The sequence below is a fragment of the Mastigoproctus giganteus genome, chromosome 9, assembly GCF_048544385.1.
Source record: "Mastigoproctus giganteus isolate SK-2022 chromosome 9, ASM4854438v1, whole genome shotgun sequence".
Classification (NCBI taxonomy): Eukaryota; Metazoa; Arthropoda; class Arachnida; order Uropygi; family Thelyphonidae; genus Mastigoproctus; species Mastigoproctus giganteus.
The window spans coordinates 211,110,296-211,125,397 of NC_143583.1; the positions used below are offsets into that span (position 1 = coordinate 211,110,296).

Genomic DNA, 15,102 nt, shown 5'->3' on the forward strand with positions numbered 1-15,102 from the left:
ATACGAACAGCAACAGCTTCTATTTCAGTTTGGAGTGGGATATGTTTAGATGGGATCTTTGAATTTACTAGTATTGCCACACCACCATGGGCAGCGTTAGCAGTATTTCGATCTCTTCGATAAATCCAATAGTTCTTTATCGAAGGAGAAATTTGTGTGGTTAGGTAAGTTTCCTGTAAACAAAAGGCAACCGGAGAATATTGGTTAATTAGGTATTGAATATCGTCTGTGTTGGAACGAAAGCCTCTGCAATTCCATTGTAAGATGTTGTGGTTCATTTTGGTTTAGTTGAGGATGAATCATCTGACTGTTTTTTGTTTGAAGAGGATTTTTTTCGGTCTTTTTTCGGGAAAGTAGGGCGTCCAGTATCCATCGTGTCATTTGCATGAAGTTCTAGTATGGGTTCTTCATGATCTGGGTTTACATCTACTTCCATACTACTGGCTGTTGATTCAGGTTTATTCTTATCTTTAGCAGTTTTAAGTTTTTCTTTGTTATGCAGAACTGTCCGAGTCTCAATTGGGAATTTTTCTGTGTCATTTGAGACTGTCTCAGTATCATTTGGGATACTAATTGGGGTGTTGGTGGCATTGCTGGTTTTCGTTTTAGAATTTTCTTTTCCTGTGGTTGATATGGTTGCTTTAACCCAATTAGCTAGCGAGACGTTGGGCGGTATCGACACATCTGTTTGAATTGCAGTTGTATGAAAACTTCGGGTTCGAGAGGCATAAGATGGACTTGGCATGGTCAGCATTATTTGTCTGCGTGCCTCAGGATATGTGACTTTGTGTTCTACTTTATATTTTTGGATATTCTTACCTGTTTTCCACATTTCACATGTTTTAGAAAATGCGGGGTGATTGCCTTTGCAGTTGGGGCAGATGGGAATTGCGGCTGGACAATCTGCCTGCGTATGATCCTTTGCTCCACAAATAGGGCAGATGGCGTCACCTCTGCATGCCTGCTGTGAATGGCCATATTTCTGGCATTTAAAACAGCGAAGAGGATTTGGGATGTATGGACGAATTCGGCAGTTTAAATATCCAGCTTTTACTGAGGATGGCAAATCAGGAGTACTAAAAGTTAAAATGATGGAACGAGTTGGAATGAGATTTCCATCTTTTTTTGTCATTATTCTTTTAGCGCTGATTACCTTTTGGTTGCTAAGTTCTTGTACTAATTCATCCTCAGACACAGTAATTAAGTCCCATTCTGTGATGACACCCTTTGATGAATTTAAGGTATTGTGGGGAGTAACAGATACTGGCAACCCACCAAATGTCGTTGTCTTTAATAGCCACTCCGAATGTTTTGTGGTGGCTGTTTCAATCAGGAGATCTCCGGATTGGAGTCGCTTTACCATTTTTGGTGATCCTGCAATAGATTCTAGATGTCTTTGAATCACGAACGGAGATAACTTACCCACAGGCTGGGTAGACAGAGAGTGCATCACCAAAAAATTGGGAATATCTGAACAGTGTGTTTCTGTTCGAAGCCTTTTGGGTTGGCTATTTTCCTTGTCTTCGTTACCATATTCTGGTCTTGAGCTTGAAGGCTCTAAGGGTGGAAAATTTGTAGAATCCATGATGGCTCCTTTTGGCCCTGGGGGATTATCTTTTCCACCCAGGTTACCGGCCCCGCCACGGGGAGGCAGGAGCAGTGCCACGAGGTGACCAAGCGGTTGGGTTAGTAATTAGTATTTATAGAAAAAAAACAGAAAGGTGGATTCCCTTTCTGGGCCTTTCCCTACTTCTTGTAGAGTGAAAGTGCTACTTGGATATACAAAGAAATCAAGGAAACGGTTTTTGAAACAAAAATAGAATCTGTTTGCTCAAATACTCTTTGCAGAAATCGGTTTTAGAAATGCACTACAAATCGCTTGGCCACGGAACGCTTGGCACCCGGGGCCCCCTTTGATGTATTTAGGGTTGCATGTGGAGTTACTTTCACTGGAATACCAGCAAAAGTTGTCTTTTTTAGTAATTTCTCAGAGTGCCTGCTATTCAGAGTTTCAATAAGTAAGTCCCCTGATTGCAGTCTCTTAACCGTCTTGGGAGACCCTGCAATACTTTCCAGATGTTTTTGAATTAAAAAGGGGGATAGCTTACTGAGAGGCTGTTCAGATAGTGAGTGCATTATTAAGAATGCAGGTAAGTCTGTCGCCGAGGGATTGGTTTTCAACCTCTTTGCTTGCGACGAATCATGGTCATGGTCATTTTCTGTGGTTGGCCGACAGCTTGACGGCTCTAAAGTTGGAAACATATTTTGTTCCATGTTGGCTCCTCTTAGCCCCTGGCAGATGGACTTTTCTGCCAAGGTTACCGGCCCCGCCACGGGGAGACAGGAGCAGTGCCTGGTGTGACCAAGCGAAAAGTAGTAAGTGGTTAGTAGTAAACTAGAAGAAATAAAGAAAGGTGCCTTTCCTTTCTTGCTCTGTACAAGTGTTTTTGTTACAAGAGCTGTTTTTAAATGAATAAATTTATTAACGACAAGAACGTAAAATAACTATAGATCACTTTTGGATAATCGCAGTAATAGCACAGAGAAATCGCTCAGTCACATTCGCTTGGCACCCGGGGCCATTAGAAGTTGAGATTGAAGATGATTTTGCTGATGGAGCTAGGATTGAGCGAGCCCAATCAGAAATAGAGATGTTTGGGGGAATTGTAACTTTGGTTTGAACTGAAGTGGTAGTGGTGGTGACAGCAGTTATTTGTTTATGCTGTTGGACAGTTGCTGCATATGAGCGTGTTATTGTAATTGGTGATATTTGTTTCTTTGCCTCAGGGTAGGAGACTTTGTGCTCGGTTTTATACTTCTGAATCATTTTTTCTTTTTTCCATGTTTCACAGTCTTTGGAGTAAGCGGAATGGTTGCCTCTACAGTTTGGACACTGTAGGATTTGTGCAGAACATTCGGTATGGGTATGGTCTTTAGATCCACATGAAGCACATACAGCAATCCCTCGACATACTGTCTGTGAATGCCCAAATTTTTGACATTTATAACATCTGATTGGGTTCGGTATATATGGTCGGACATGACAGTTCAAGTATCCGGCTTTTACAGATGTTGGTGGATTTGGCAAGTTGAAAGTTAGTATAATGTTTCTGGTTGGAAGTAGTGAACCATCCTTTTTAATTAGTATTCTTTTTACCTGAATAACATTTTGTTCTGAAAGTTCTTGTTTAATTTCTTCCTCGGATACATGTAAAAGATCCCATTCTGTTATAACTCCTTTTGAGTAGTTTAAAGTGGCGTGAGGTGACACTTCTATAGGAGTTCCTCCAAGTGTTTTCAATTTAAGTAGCTTGTCAGAATGCTTGGATTGTGTTGTTTCAACAAGCAGGTCACCTGATTTCAGTCTGCGAACCATTTTTGGTGAGCCAGCGACGTTCTCTAAACTTTTCTGAATCAGAAAAGGAGAAAGCTTGCTGACTGGCTGATCAGTCAAAGAATGTATAATGAGGAAATGAGGCCAGATATTCTGGTCTGTATCCTTCTTTTGTCTCTTAGCAAAGGAAGGGTTGTAATCTTCCTGCTCTCTCGAATGTGATGGGGCATTGATCCCACAAGAGTCAGTATTGGTATGGTCCATCTTTGCTCCTTTTAGCCCTTGGCAGAGAGACTTTTCTGCTAAGATTTCCGGCCCCGCCACGGGGAGGCGGGAGCAGTGCCTGGTGTGACCAAGCGAAGAGTAGTAGGGGTTAGTAATATACTATGAGAAAATAAAGAAAGGTGACTTTCCTTCCTTGTTCTGTACAGGAACCTTTGTTACAAGAGCTGTTATAAAATAAATGGATTTTTTAACGGTAAGGACAAAAAGGAACTGTAAATCGCTTTCTAGAAATCGCACTGGAAATACAGATAAATCGCTCAGTCACAATCGCTTGGCACCCGGGGCCGAGAATTATATCTCACAGATATTAAAGCCTGTAACACGCTGAGAGAGTCGGAATATAAAATGAACCGTTGGTATTGCCATTTACTAATGTGATTCAAGGCTAACTCTATAGCGTGCAGCTCTGCAGTTAATATGCTGTATTCGGGGAGAATCTTCTGTGATATGGTGGTGTCCGGAAAGACAGCAGCAGATCCCACATATGATTCCGACTTCGTAAACTGGCGCGAAGTCAGTAAAGTGTGTAAACTGTGTGCTGAATAAAGCTGCACGTAGACAGATGATGGAGTGTCAGACTTTCCCCAATATCTAAGGGACAAGTCACATGCTGAGACATGAGCAGGCCAGGGTGGAAGGGGTTGCTTTGGTGTTTGGGCAACCTTGTCTACCTTCATATTAAGTTCTTTGAGTAGCTCTTGGAGACGAATACCAAAAGGACGATTGGCAGTCTTACGGGTGTTATACAAATTTCCCCATCGTGGCTCAAAAACGAATGGCCACGTAAGATGGTCTGGTAGGGATTTCAGTTTTAAAGCGTACTTTAGAAATAACTGTTTACGTCGAAGCGGTAAAGGTGGCTATGGCGATAATGCACCTATTCGTAGTTATATCAGAAAATAATTAAGAACTTAGCAGTTCAAATTCATTTCAGTTCGAAACCTATTCATAAAAGATTGTACACCCGAATTTGTTTCAAAAGCAAAAAAGTTCCTTAATATTTGCCTCCTCTCCTATGATATGATATATTGTCAACGGTTCTTGAAGTTAGCCATTTTTCTGAAGTGTTGAAGTACGATGTGGTTGATAGTGTGGGCAGTCAATCAAAATATACATGACTGTTAGATGTTCAGAGCAGTGTGATCATTGAAGAGGATTATCGCCGGTGAGTAAATGGAGATGAGTCAGATGGGTATGCCCTATTCTAATCCGTGCGAATACCACATCTTATCGCCGAACTGTCTGAGTGCATGAGTGCCATAATTTTGGGGTCCTGTTTCAATTGGAAAAGTTTGTTATTTGTTTCTTTATGCCATAGCACTGTCCACTGTGCATGGTATGCTCTTTGAATTATGATATTATAATCAGAAGCTGGAATGAAGACAGAGTTTAAATCTAAGGTTGATGGATTTTTAGCAGATATATCAGCCGGTTCATTTCCTTTTATGTCTGAATGTGCCGGAATCCACAAAACTTCACTAGTTATTGACGGTGATCAATTCGCAATAGCAAACTCCTGATTTTCATTAAAATATAGTGATTCTTTTGGGTTCAAGAAGGCGATGACCAGCTGGTTTTACTATACTAGGTTTATTTCTGTACAGTTTTCTAATGGTGGATTGAAAAGATATGGCTGAATGGGAAGCGAGGCACAACCTTGTATCTTGACAGAATACTTCAGCAATAGCAATTCCTACATAAAGATAGTGGCGGCTCGTGAGCATCAATGTAAAGGCTATGTGCTGGCGATGTTCTTAATGTGCCAAGTGCAATCCTCTGTGCACTGTGTTGAACTGGATCAAGCCAGCGTAATGCGCCTTGCTGGCAGAGTCATAAATGGGAGCTCCACAATCAAGACAGGATCTGATTAAAGCCCGATATAGCCGAAGCAGAGATGTACGATCTGCGCCCCATGTTTGGGAGGATAAAGCTCTGAGTATATTTAACTTTTTTAGACAGGAAGTACGTACTTCCTGTCTTCCTGTTTCCAAGATTTTATTGGAAATTTTAGAAAGATTTATTGTTATTTATTTATATATTTTTATTTTATTTTATTTTATTTTTTATTATTAAGTTGATTATGAATACATACTTTAAAATCAAAAGCTGTATGCATGGTCTTTGGACCTTGAGAATTAGTGCATATGGGCCAAGGCCCTGGAGGGACGTATGGGATGAAGTTTTTAATATATGTATGTATGTGTATTAATGGGGACTCATAAACATCAGTGTAGAGGCTGTGCGCCAAGTGCAATCTCAAAGCACTGTGTTGAATTGGATCAAACTCGAAACCGTAAATGCGTCCTAAAATGTGGTGGCAACAATTTAGAAATCATTTCAAGAGAGAACATGAATTTCTTCCTTAGTGAGACTAATTAAGAAATTCATGTTCTTCTTTAGTCTTGCCCTTCATTAGTCTCACTTACTACTAAATTTAAATAATCCTACTTAAGTTTAGAATTTATTTTCTAAGTTATTATCAAAGTCATAATCATGTTCACAGTCGCATGAAAAAACAGACTTATCGTTCTTTCTATCTACCATTCAGCAGTGTGCTGACTGAGAGCAGAAGAATTTACTGAAGACTAATAATGTAAATTCTCTTTCTTACCCTTTGCCCTTCTTCATCTCGATGTAGTTCTCTTCTGTCGTTCTGGGAACAAAATCAATGCATGTAATCTCCTCAATATGCTGTATTGCTTGATTGATCACCTCCTCTTCCAAACCTACAAGTTGGTTATTTGGTGTTTAATGGCACACTGGTAGCTAAGCCCTTAATGAGATATCAGTAAATATTTCTAGTAACATATAACCAACTTACCGCATCAAAAGTAGTAAATATATATCAAAAGACATAAAAGGGTAAATTCAAATACGTGTACACAAATTAATGGGCCGTAAACAGTTCAGCCATTCTATCAGAATCCATAAAACATAAACGCCCAAACTGATAAAAACTTTCCATACGCCCTCAAAAAAAAAAGCCTATCAGATGACTGTGCACAATAAAGAGCCAAGCTGGAACAACTTCCTCTTTACGATGCCTGTGTTCCTCACCCACTATGGAAATCAAACCAAGGTGCTGAGGTGGACGCCCACTACCCGACAAGCAATAAATGCGCTCGGAAGTGGGATGCCAAGGCTTCCCAGATACCATACCGGCATCGCCGCCAGCATGGTTCCTGTCCTTCGGACCATGAAAAGTGGTGCATAGCATTGACATGTTGATCCTTTCAGCGAATCCAATAGCCGATTATTCCTGGCCGAACCATCCAGGACCACCCATCTTGTCGAAGCAGGAGGAACCAAAGTGGTGTGTTAAAGCTGGGCCCCTGAACCACCAGGATCTCTCTTTCGAAAAGGGAGATCCTGAACCACCAGGATCTCCCTTTTCGAATTTCCACGGATTGCAGGGCAGGGTAAACACCCCGGGTTGTGACAGTTAGATCCCAGTGCAACTTTGCGGTGTACATACTGCACTCGTAGGGAATCTTCTCAGATAACGTACTCTCTGGGAAGACTGTAGTCGATCCCACGGATGAATCTGATTTCGAGCCACCAATGAAGACAGTTAGGAAATCTGAGTAATCAGATCGGTGAGAAACATAGAATTGTAAGTAGACAGATGGTGAAGAGATGGCTTTTCCCGGTTATGAATAGAGAAATTGCATGATGTAAAGTTGCCATGCCAAGGTGGAAGAGGTTTTCTCGGTTACTCGGCAGCATGGTGATATTGAGCTGTCTGAGCAGTTCAATATTACGATATTAAGCTATTGGACACGTATACCAAAGGGACGAGTGGCAGTCCGAAGAGTTTTACCTAGATTTTTCCCATCGTGGCTCGAAAACAGATGTCCATGTAAGGTGGTCTGGCAGGGCTTTCATTTTAAAGGCATCTTTTAGCGACAATTGTATTCGTCGAATTGAGAGACGTGGTTCATTTGCTTCGAAATATAAAATTTGAACAAATGATGTTCAAAATGCTCGAGGAGAAACGCAGATGGCTTGGTGGTAAACTGGGACTAGCCGTCGTAGTACTCTGTTTCTGGCCGATGCGTACATTTGGAACCAATAGTCTAAATTTGATCGGACCAGTGCACGATCGAGGCGAAGTAGAATACAGCGATCTGCTCGCCAATTATTATATGATGTGGCACGAAGGAGGCTCAGTCCGCTTGTGCACTTGGTCAGCATTTGATGGATAGGCAGAAAGAATGTCAATTTACAATCGAATAAGAGGCCCTAGAATTTTGTCTCGAGTGCTGCTGGAATGAATATTTGCCCGTGCTTTAATTCTGGTTCAAGATTAAGGCTCCGTTTGCAACAAAATTGGACGCAAACGATCTTCTGGGATGAGAACCTGAAACCATTAGTCATTACCCTGCTGAAATTGTCTTTCAATAACCCTCATGTTGCATAACAGTGAAAATATGCTAAGTCAACAATGAAGAGGGCACTTTTTACAGTTGGAGGAAGTTGGTAGGTACTAGAATTAATTAGCAAAAAGCCTAATACTTCAAGACAGGAGTACTGAAATTTAGTATGATGCTGCGTGTGAGTATTAAATTGCCATTCTTTTTAAGCATAATTTGTTTTGCATGTGTGTAACTTTCTGATCTTTAAGCTTCTCAACAATTTTCTCCTCTAAGACGATCAACGAGTCCCACTCCGCTATAACTCCCCTAGAGGTATTCATTGTAGCATGAGGAGTGACTGTAACTGTGAGTTCACCAAACGTTTTTTGTTTCAACAGCTGCTCTGAATGTCTTGGTTACGATGTTTCTGTTAGAAGATCCCCAGACTGAAGTCGCTTAACCAATTTTGGAGATTCAGCTACTGCCTCAATTTTCTGTAAAAGAAAAGGAGACAATTTGTTAATTTTTGCCCGTTCCACGAATGCATAATGAGGAAATATGATATTTCCAACGAGGATAAATCTTCTTTAATTCTTTTAGCCTGTGAAGGCTCATGGCCCTTTTCATGCATCCTTATTTTATTAGAGCGTTTTTGCTCTATCGGCGGATAACTTGTGACCAAGCGGTTGTTGAAATTAGTTTGGTTAATAAAAAAGTTAAATAATTATAATAAGGATGTTGTTTAAATGGAAGTTTATTGGCACAAGGGCAACTAAGGCCAAATTGTGCCTGTCACAGTAATTGTGCAAAAAATTTTTTTTTTTTTTTTTTTCAGTCGTACGTCACACAAGTTCAAATAAATGAATTTGTTTTAAAAAACTAAATAAATCGGATAGATTTGCGTCATCACTGAGAATATGGTTCATCTCTAATGAATTGTTTTGGGTTAAAACCGATTTAAAATTTGTTAATCGGGCAGCATGATTGTAAGGACACTCGAGGAGAATGTGTTTCACTGTAAGTAGGGCGGAACAATGGCGACAGTGAGGATTGTTTGTTTGTTTGGTTGGGGATTTTTTTGGCGCATGGGCGTCTATGGCCATAGTGCGCCATACATAGGTTAATACTTATGCTATTTCTTTATGGATCGAGAGTCAGGAAACTGATTTTTGACTAGCTAAATGAGGTGGTATATATTGATCGCTTTGAGAAAGGTAAAAATTTTTGAGACATTGGTTTTATTGCCCAAAAGTGAAATAAGAGTTAGTGGGTCTTCAGTAGTGGCTGGAGTGAAGATATTCTGGCGTTCTATTGCAAATTTTTTGCATTCCACAAGGATATGTTTTACTGAAAGCACTGTTTTACAGTGATCACACTGGGGGTGATTCTCTCCTCTTAAAAGATAACCATGAGTAATATTAGTGTGACCTATTCGGAGACGAGCTAGTATTACCTCATGTTGTCGAATTGCACTGAGGCTTGAAGGCCATTGCTCAAGATTTGGCTTGATACTTCGAAGCTTATTTTCAAGTTGGTTTTGCCATGTTGATTGCCACTGGTACATGCATTTTTCCTGTATTATTCGTCTATAATCTTGATGTGGAACTCTCCACTGTACGTCAGGTGGTAAGTCGGCCGCTTTTGCGGCACTGTCCGCTAATTCATTTTCTGTAATTCCCATATGTCCTGGGACCCAACAGAAGTGTATGGTTTTTCCAAGCTCAGATAAGGTATATAAAGAGTTTGTTATTTCTTTAACGACTGGGTGGGTGATGTTCATGATGTTTTCCAGGGCTTGAAGTGCACTTAGAGAATCAGAGAATATTATACTGTTTTCAATATTGGAGGACTCGATATGCTTCAGTGCAACCTGAATTGCCATTAGTTCAGCAGAAAAGATACTGAACTCATGTGGCAGTTTGTAGGCTAATGTTATGTTCGGGAAAACTGCGGCGATTCCAACGTGGGTGTCATTTTTTGACCCATCTGTATGAACAACAATGAAGTTTGGAAACTGCTCCACCACTGCAAGGTACAATTGCAAGAAATTTTCTTTATGTAGTGCAGATTTATCCCATTTATGCAGGTATTTATCACATAAAGGTGGAGTAATTTTCCACGGTGGAAGGAGTAGTGGAGGGGTATTTGCGATATTATCAAGACTCAGATTAAGTTCTTCTAGAAGATGTCTTATTCTTAAACCTAACGGTCTGTTAGCAGTAAGGCGGTTATGGTATAACCTGCTGTGTTGGGGATTGAAAAGTAATTCCCAATTTGGGTGTTCAGGCATAGATCTAACTTTATATGCATAGCGTAATATAAGTTGTTGCCTTCTGATAGAGAGAGGGGGTTCGTGAGCTTCGGCATATAGACTATGTATTGGGGACGTGCGATATGCTCCTAGAGCAATGCGTATTGCACTATGATGGAGAGGATCAAGCCAGCGAAGGACACTAGGCCTTGCTGAGCTATATACTGGGGCCCCATAATCAAGTTTTGATCTTATTAAAGATCTGTATAGCCGTAATAAGGTAAGGCGATCAGCTCCCCACTTTGTTGCTGAGAGAACCCGGATGATATTTAGTTTTTGTTGGCAGGATGTTCTTAGTCTTTTAATATGTTCCAGGAAGGTAAGTTTATGATCTAAGGTGATTCCTAAGAATCGTATGCTGGGTTGAACTGCTATTGGTTTTCCGTTCAGTTGTAGTTCCGGGTGTAGGTGCAATTTACGTTGTCGGCAAAAATGGATACACAACGTTTTTTCAGAACAAAGCTGAAAACCATTGGTTTGTGCCCATGTACTGATCTTATTTATTGCCCCTTGTAATTGTCTCTCGATCGTATTCATGTTTTTCGCATGGCAAGAAATACTAAGGTCATCTACGAACAGTGCCTTATCGATAGTGTTCGGAAGTTGTTCAGCAATGGTGTTTATCGCAATTATAAAGAGCGTAGCACTGAGTACAGAGCCCTGGGGAACTCCTTCTTCTTGGAAAAATAGTCTGGACAGCGAAGTTTTAAATCGAACCTGGAAAGTTCTCTTGTCTAGGAAGTTGCGTATGAAAATCGGGAGATGGCCCCGAAGTCCATGGCGATGTAGTTCGCGGAGTATTCCATACTTCCAAGTGGAATCATAGGCCTTGCTGATGTCAAAGCAAACCATCACATGGTGTTCCGATCTAAGGAATGCATTCCGAATGGAATTCTCTAGTCTTACTAATATATCTAGTGTTGATCTGTTTTGTCGAATGCCGAATTGTGCAGGATGTAAGAGATTTAAATTTTCCAGGTACCATATCAGTCGACGGTTCACCATCTTTTCAAGAATTTTGCAAAGGCAACTGGTCAAGGCAATGGGTCTATAGCTAGTAGGGTTTGTCGGGTCTTTTCCTGGTTTAAGGAATGCAAGGACTGTAGCGTGGTGCCATTGTTCAGGGAATGTGTCTTCCCGGTAGAGCCTATTGAACAGATCAAGAAGTGACTGCAGTGATTCAGCACTTAGTTCCTGTATCATCGAATAATGGATATTATCTGGTCCTACAGCGCTACGCCTAGATGTTGACAAGGCTCTATGTAGTTCGTAGGTAGTGAATGGTAGGTTATATTGATCTTCTGCTTTTGAAGAAAAGTTTAACTTTTGTTTTTCTGAATTTGCTTTGAATCTTCTGAAAGCTGGTATGTAACTTTCTGTTGCTGATGTTTTGGCAAAAGTTTCTCCTAGTATATTGGCAATTTGGGTAGGGTCAGAAATGTTCTGCCCTCTCCATTCCATGATAGGCTGAGGTGTCATTTGATATTTACCACTCATTTTCCTGATTGTTTTCCAAATTTTATGTGTGGGAGTTGCTTGATTGATGGTTGAAGTGAAGCGAATCCAAGCGGCCTTTTTATTACTGCGTCTAATGTACCTCGCTCTTGCTCTAACACGTTTAAACTGAATGAGATTAGCGGTGGTTGGATAGCGCCTGAAAGTATTCCAAGCTTTATTTTGGTCTCTTTTTGCTACACGGCATTCGGCCGACGACAGTGAGGAGGTTCATCCCCTGTCAACAGATGGAGGTGGGTGAGATAGGTATGCCCGATGCGTGTCCTTGCAAGGACAACCTCTTCTCTTCTGTTTAGTCGTGAACTAGATTTCCAGTATTGTGGCTTTTTCTTGATTTGGAAAAGTTTATTGTGGGTTTGCTGCTGCCATACTGATGTCCATTGGTCAATACATAACTGTTTTATGATAAGTTTACAGTCCATATAAGGAATCGAGGCAAGTGAAGATACGGGGTTGACTGGGTTTTTTGCTGCTTGATCTGCTTTCTCATTTCCCTGGATTCCAGCATGCCCAGGAATCCAGCAGAACCTTACCTCTGTGTTATGTTTTGCGAGATTAATTAGCTGAGCTCTGATTTCTTTCAGAATAGGATGAGATTTCGGAAATTTATGTTGTAAAGACGTTACTGCACTCAAGGAATCGGTATAGATTATAATTTCTTCATTAGACCTGTTGTTGACGTGTTTGATAGCCATTTTTATTGCATGGAGTTCAGCGGTGTAAATACTACAACTTGGGAAAAGTTTTTCGGAGATTGCACAAGTTGGAAGAACTACTGCAGCACCTACATCTTTATCAGATTTTGATCCATCAGTATAAATTTGAAAACAGTGAGTGTTTGCTGATGCATGAGTTGAATGTAGCTGCTGTATATTGTGATTGTCCAACGCCTGTTTTCCCCACTTTTGAAAGTATTCATCGATTAAAGGTGTAAAATTGGACCATGGAGGCTCAATGTCTTCCGTGTCTGGGTGGATATTGTCGAGTGGGACACTCCAATTCTGTACAACATCTTTCAATCTGATTCCAGCAGGTTTATTTTCATTTGGTTTATTTCTGTATAAATTTTGGAAAGACGGAGCAAACATGTAAGGCCAGATGGGATGTGAGGGCATACTCCGAAGTTTGGCAGCGTACGTAAGCAGCAGCATCTGTCTCCGAAACGATAATGGAGGTTCATGTGCATCAATATAAAGACTCTGGACTGGCGACGTTCGGAAGGCACCTAGGGCTATTCTAAGTGCATTATGTTGAATGGTATTTAGGGACTGTAAAGCTGATTTTCTAGCTGAGCCATATACGGGTGCACCATAGTCTAGTCTGGATCGGATTATAGTTTTATACAGGTGAAGGAGGGAGAGTCGGTCAGCTCCCCATGACATCGCAGAAAGCACTCTAAGAATATTCATTTTCTTCAAACAAATAGTTCGTACATGCTGTATGTGTTTCAGGAAGTTTAATTTTTTATCTAATATTAATCCTAAAAATCTAATATTATCATTAACTGGAATAGCATGGTTTCCCAGGCGCAATTCAGGATCAGGGTGCAGTTTTCGTTTCTTGCAGAAGTGTATAGCGACAGTTTTCTCTGGTGACAGTCTGTAACCATTTTGTGACATCCACGTTTGTATTTTATTTATTGATATTTGGAGTTTCCTTTCGATAGAGTACATATTTTGTGAGTGACTGGATATAGTGAGGTCATCGGCATAAAGATAAGTTTCTACTGAATTCGGTATGGTTGTTGTTAGAGTGTGTATTCTAACTGCGAAGAGTGTGGCACTAAGGACTGACCCTTGTGGGACTCCTTCTTCCTGTATGTAGATTTTGGAGAGTGTACCTCGATAACAGACCTGGAGAGTTCGATATTCAAGAAAGCTCTGAATGAATGCTGGTAAATGTCCTTTTAATCCTAGGGCATGCAGGTCACAAAGGATGCCATGACGCCACGTAGTTTCAAAGGCTTTCGCTATATCTAAGCTCACCATAACTAAATGTTCGTTTTTTATGAATGTATTTCGCACATTTGCCTCAGCCTTTATCATGAGGTCTAAGGTAGATCTGTTTTTACGAAATCCAAACTGATCGTTGTTCACCGTAGTTTGAGTTTCCAGATACCAGGTGAGGCGACGATGTACCATTTTTTCCAGGGTCTTACCTAAGCAGCTAGTAAGTGAGATTGGTCTATAATTATGTGGGTCTGATTGGTCTTTTCCTGGTTTTGGAATGGGTAGGACTACAGAATGGCGCCAAGATAGGGGAAAGTAATTTGTGACAAATATCCGGTTGAAAAGTTTTAGGAGAGAGTAACGAGATTTCTCATTTAGATTTTTTATCATTAAGTAGAATATGCCGTCTGGACCAGATGCACTATTGACAGATTTTTTTAGAGATTCTTCTAATTCATATATGGTAAGTGGTTCATTATAAGAGAGGGCTGACTTCGTTCTGAAATTTATTTTATATTTTTCAGCTACTGATTTGCTTTTTAAGAAAGTTGGATCATATGAGGTTGATGCAGAATGGTGAGCAAAGGATTCCGCGAGGATGTTTGCAATATTCTCGGGAAGGGTTACCTCTTGTCCTTTATAGACAATGATAGAGGAGAGAATTGATGGAGACTTTCCGGTAAGGCATCTTATTTTCCGCCAGATCAGTCCTGCACTTGAGTCTTTAGTGACAGATGAGGCAAAACGAATCCAAGACTCTTTTTTAGCTTTTCGCCGGATGTATCGGGCCTGGGCTTTAAGTTTCTTGAAGGTAATCAGATTGGCAGTGGTTGGATTTTTTCGGAACTGATTCCATGCCTTGTTCTTTTCCGCCTTAGCAGTGTTACACGCCGAATTCCACCAGTAATTTTTGTGTTTGAATCCTTTAATTGAAGTTTTAGGAATGGCTATAGCAGCTGCCGCCAGCATTTCTTCTGTGATGTGTTTAACGGCGTCATCTATGGAGTGATGATGGATAATATCATCATCTAGTGTAACGCTTGATGCATATTTATTCCAGTCAGCTTTTGAGAATTTCCACTTGGTTCGACTACTTACTGGTAAGTTTCTTCTTGTGCAGAGCTTACAGATTATAGGAAAATGATCACTGTTTAATGGATTTTCTGAAACTCTCCAATCGAAATCTGGAAATAACATTGGTGAGCATAAGGACAGATCTATAGCAGAAGTTGAGCCTGTTGGAAAATGGACATAGGTGTCGGAGCCTGTGTTCAGCAGTGTGATATTATGCTTTAAAAGAAAAGCCTCTATCGTGCGTCCCCGGTTGTCTGTATGTAAAGATCCCCATAACTG

General features: G+C 40.6%; 1 protein-coding gene across 1 annotated transcript in view; it reads right to left on the reverse strand.

The window, feature by feature from the left end:
- Positions 1 to 15,102, reverse strand: part of LOC150081096 (astacin-like metalloprotease toxin 5) — a 103,191-nt gene that overhangs the window by 78,564 nt on the left and 9,525 nt on the right. Inside the window, exon 4 of the mRNA XM_090380919.1 lies at positions 6,231 to 6,345. Within this exon, the coding sequence (XP_090237045.1) occupies positions 6,231 to 6,345 (115 nt within the window). The remainder of the gene's footprint in view (positions 1 to 6,230; positions 6,346 to 15,102) is intronic.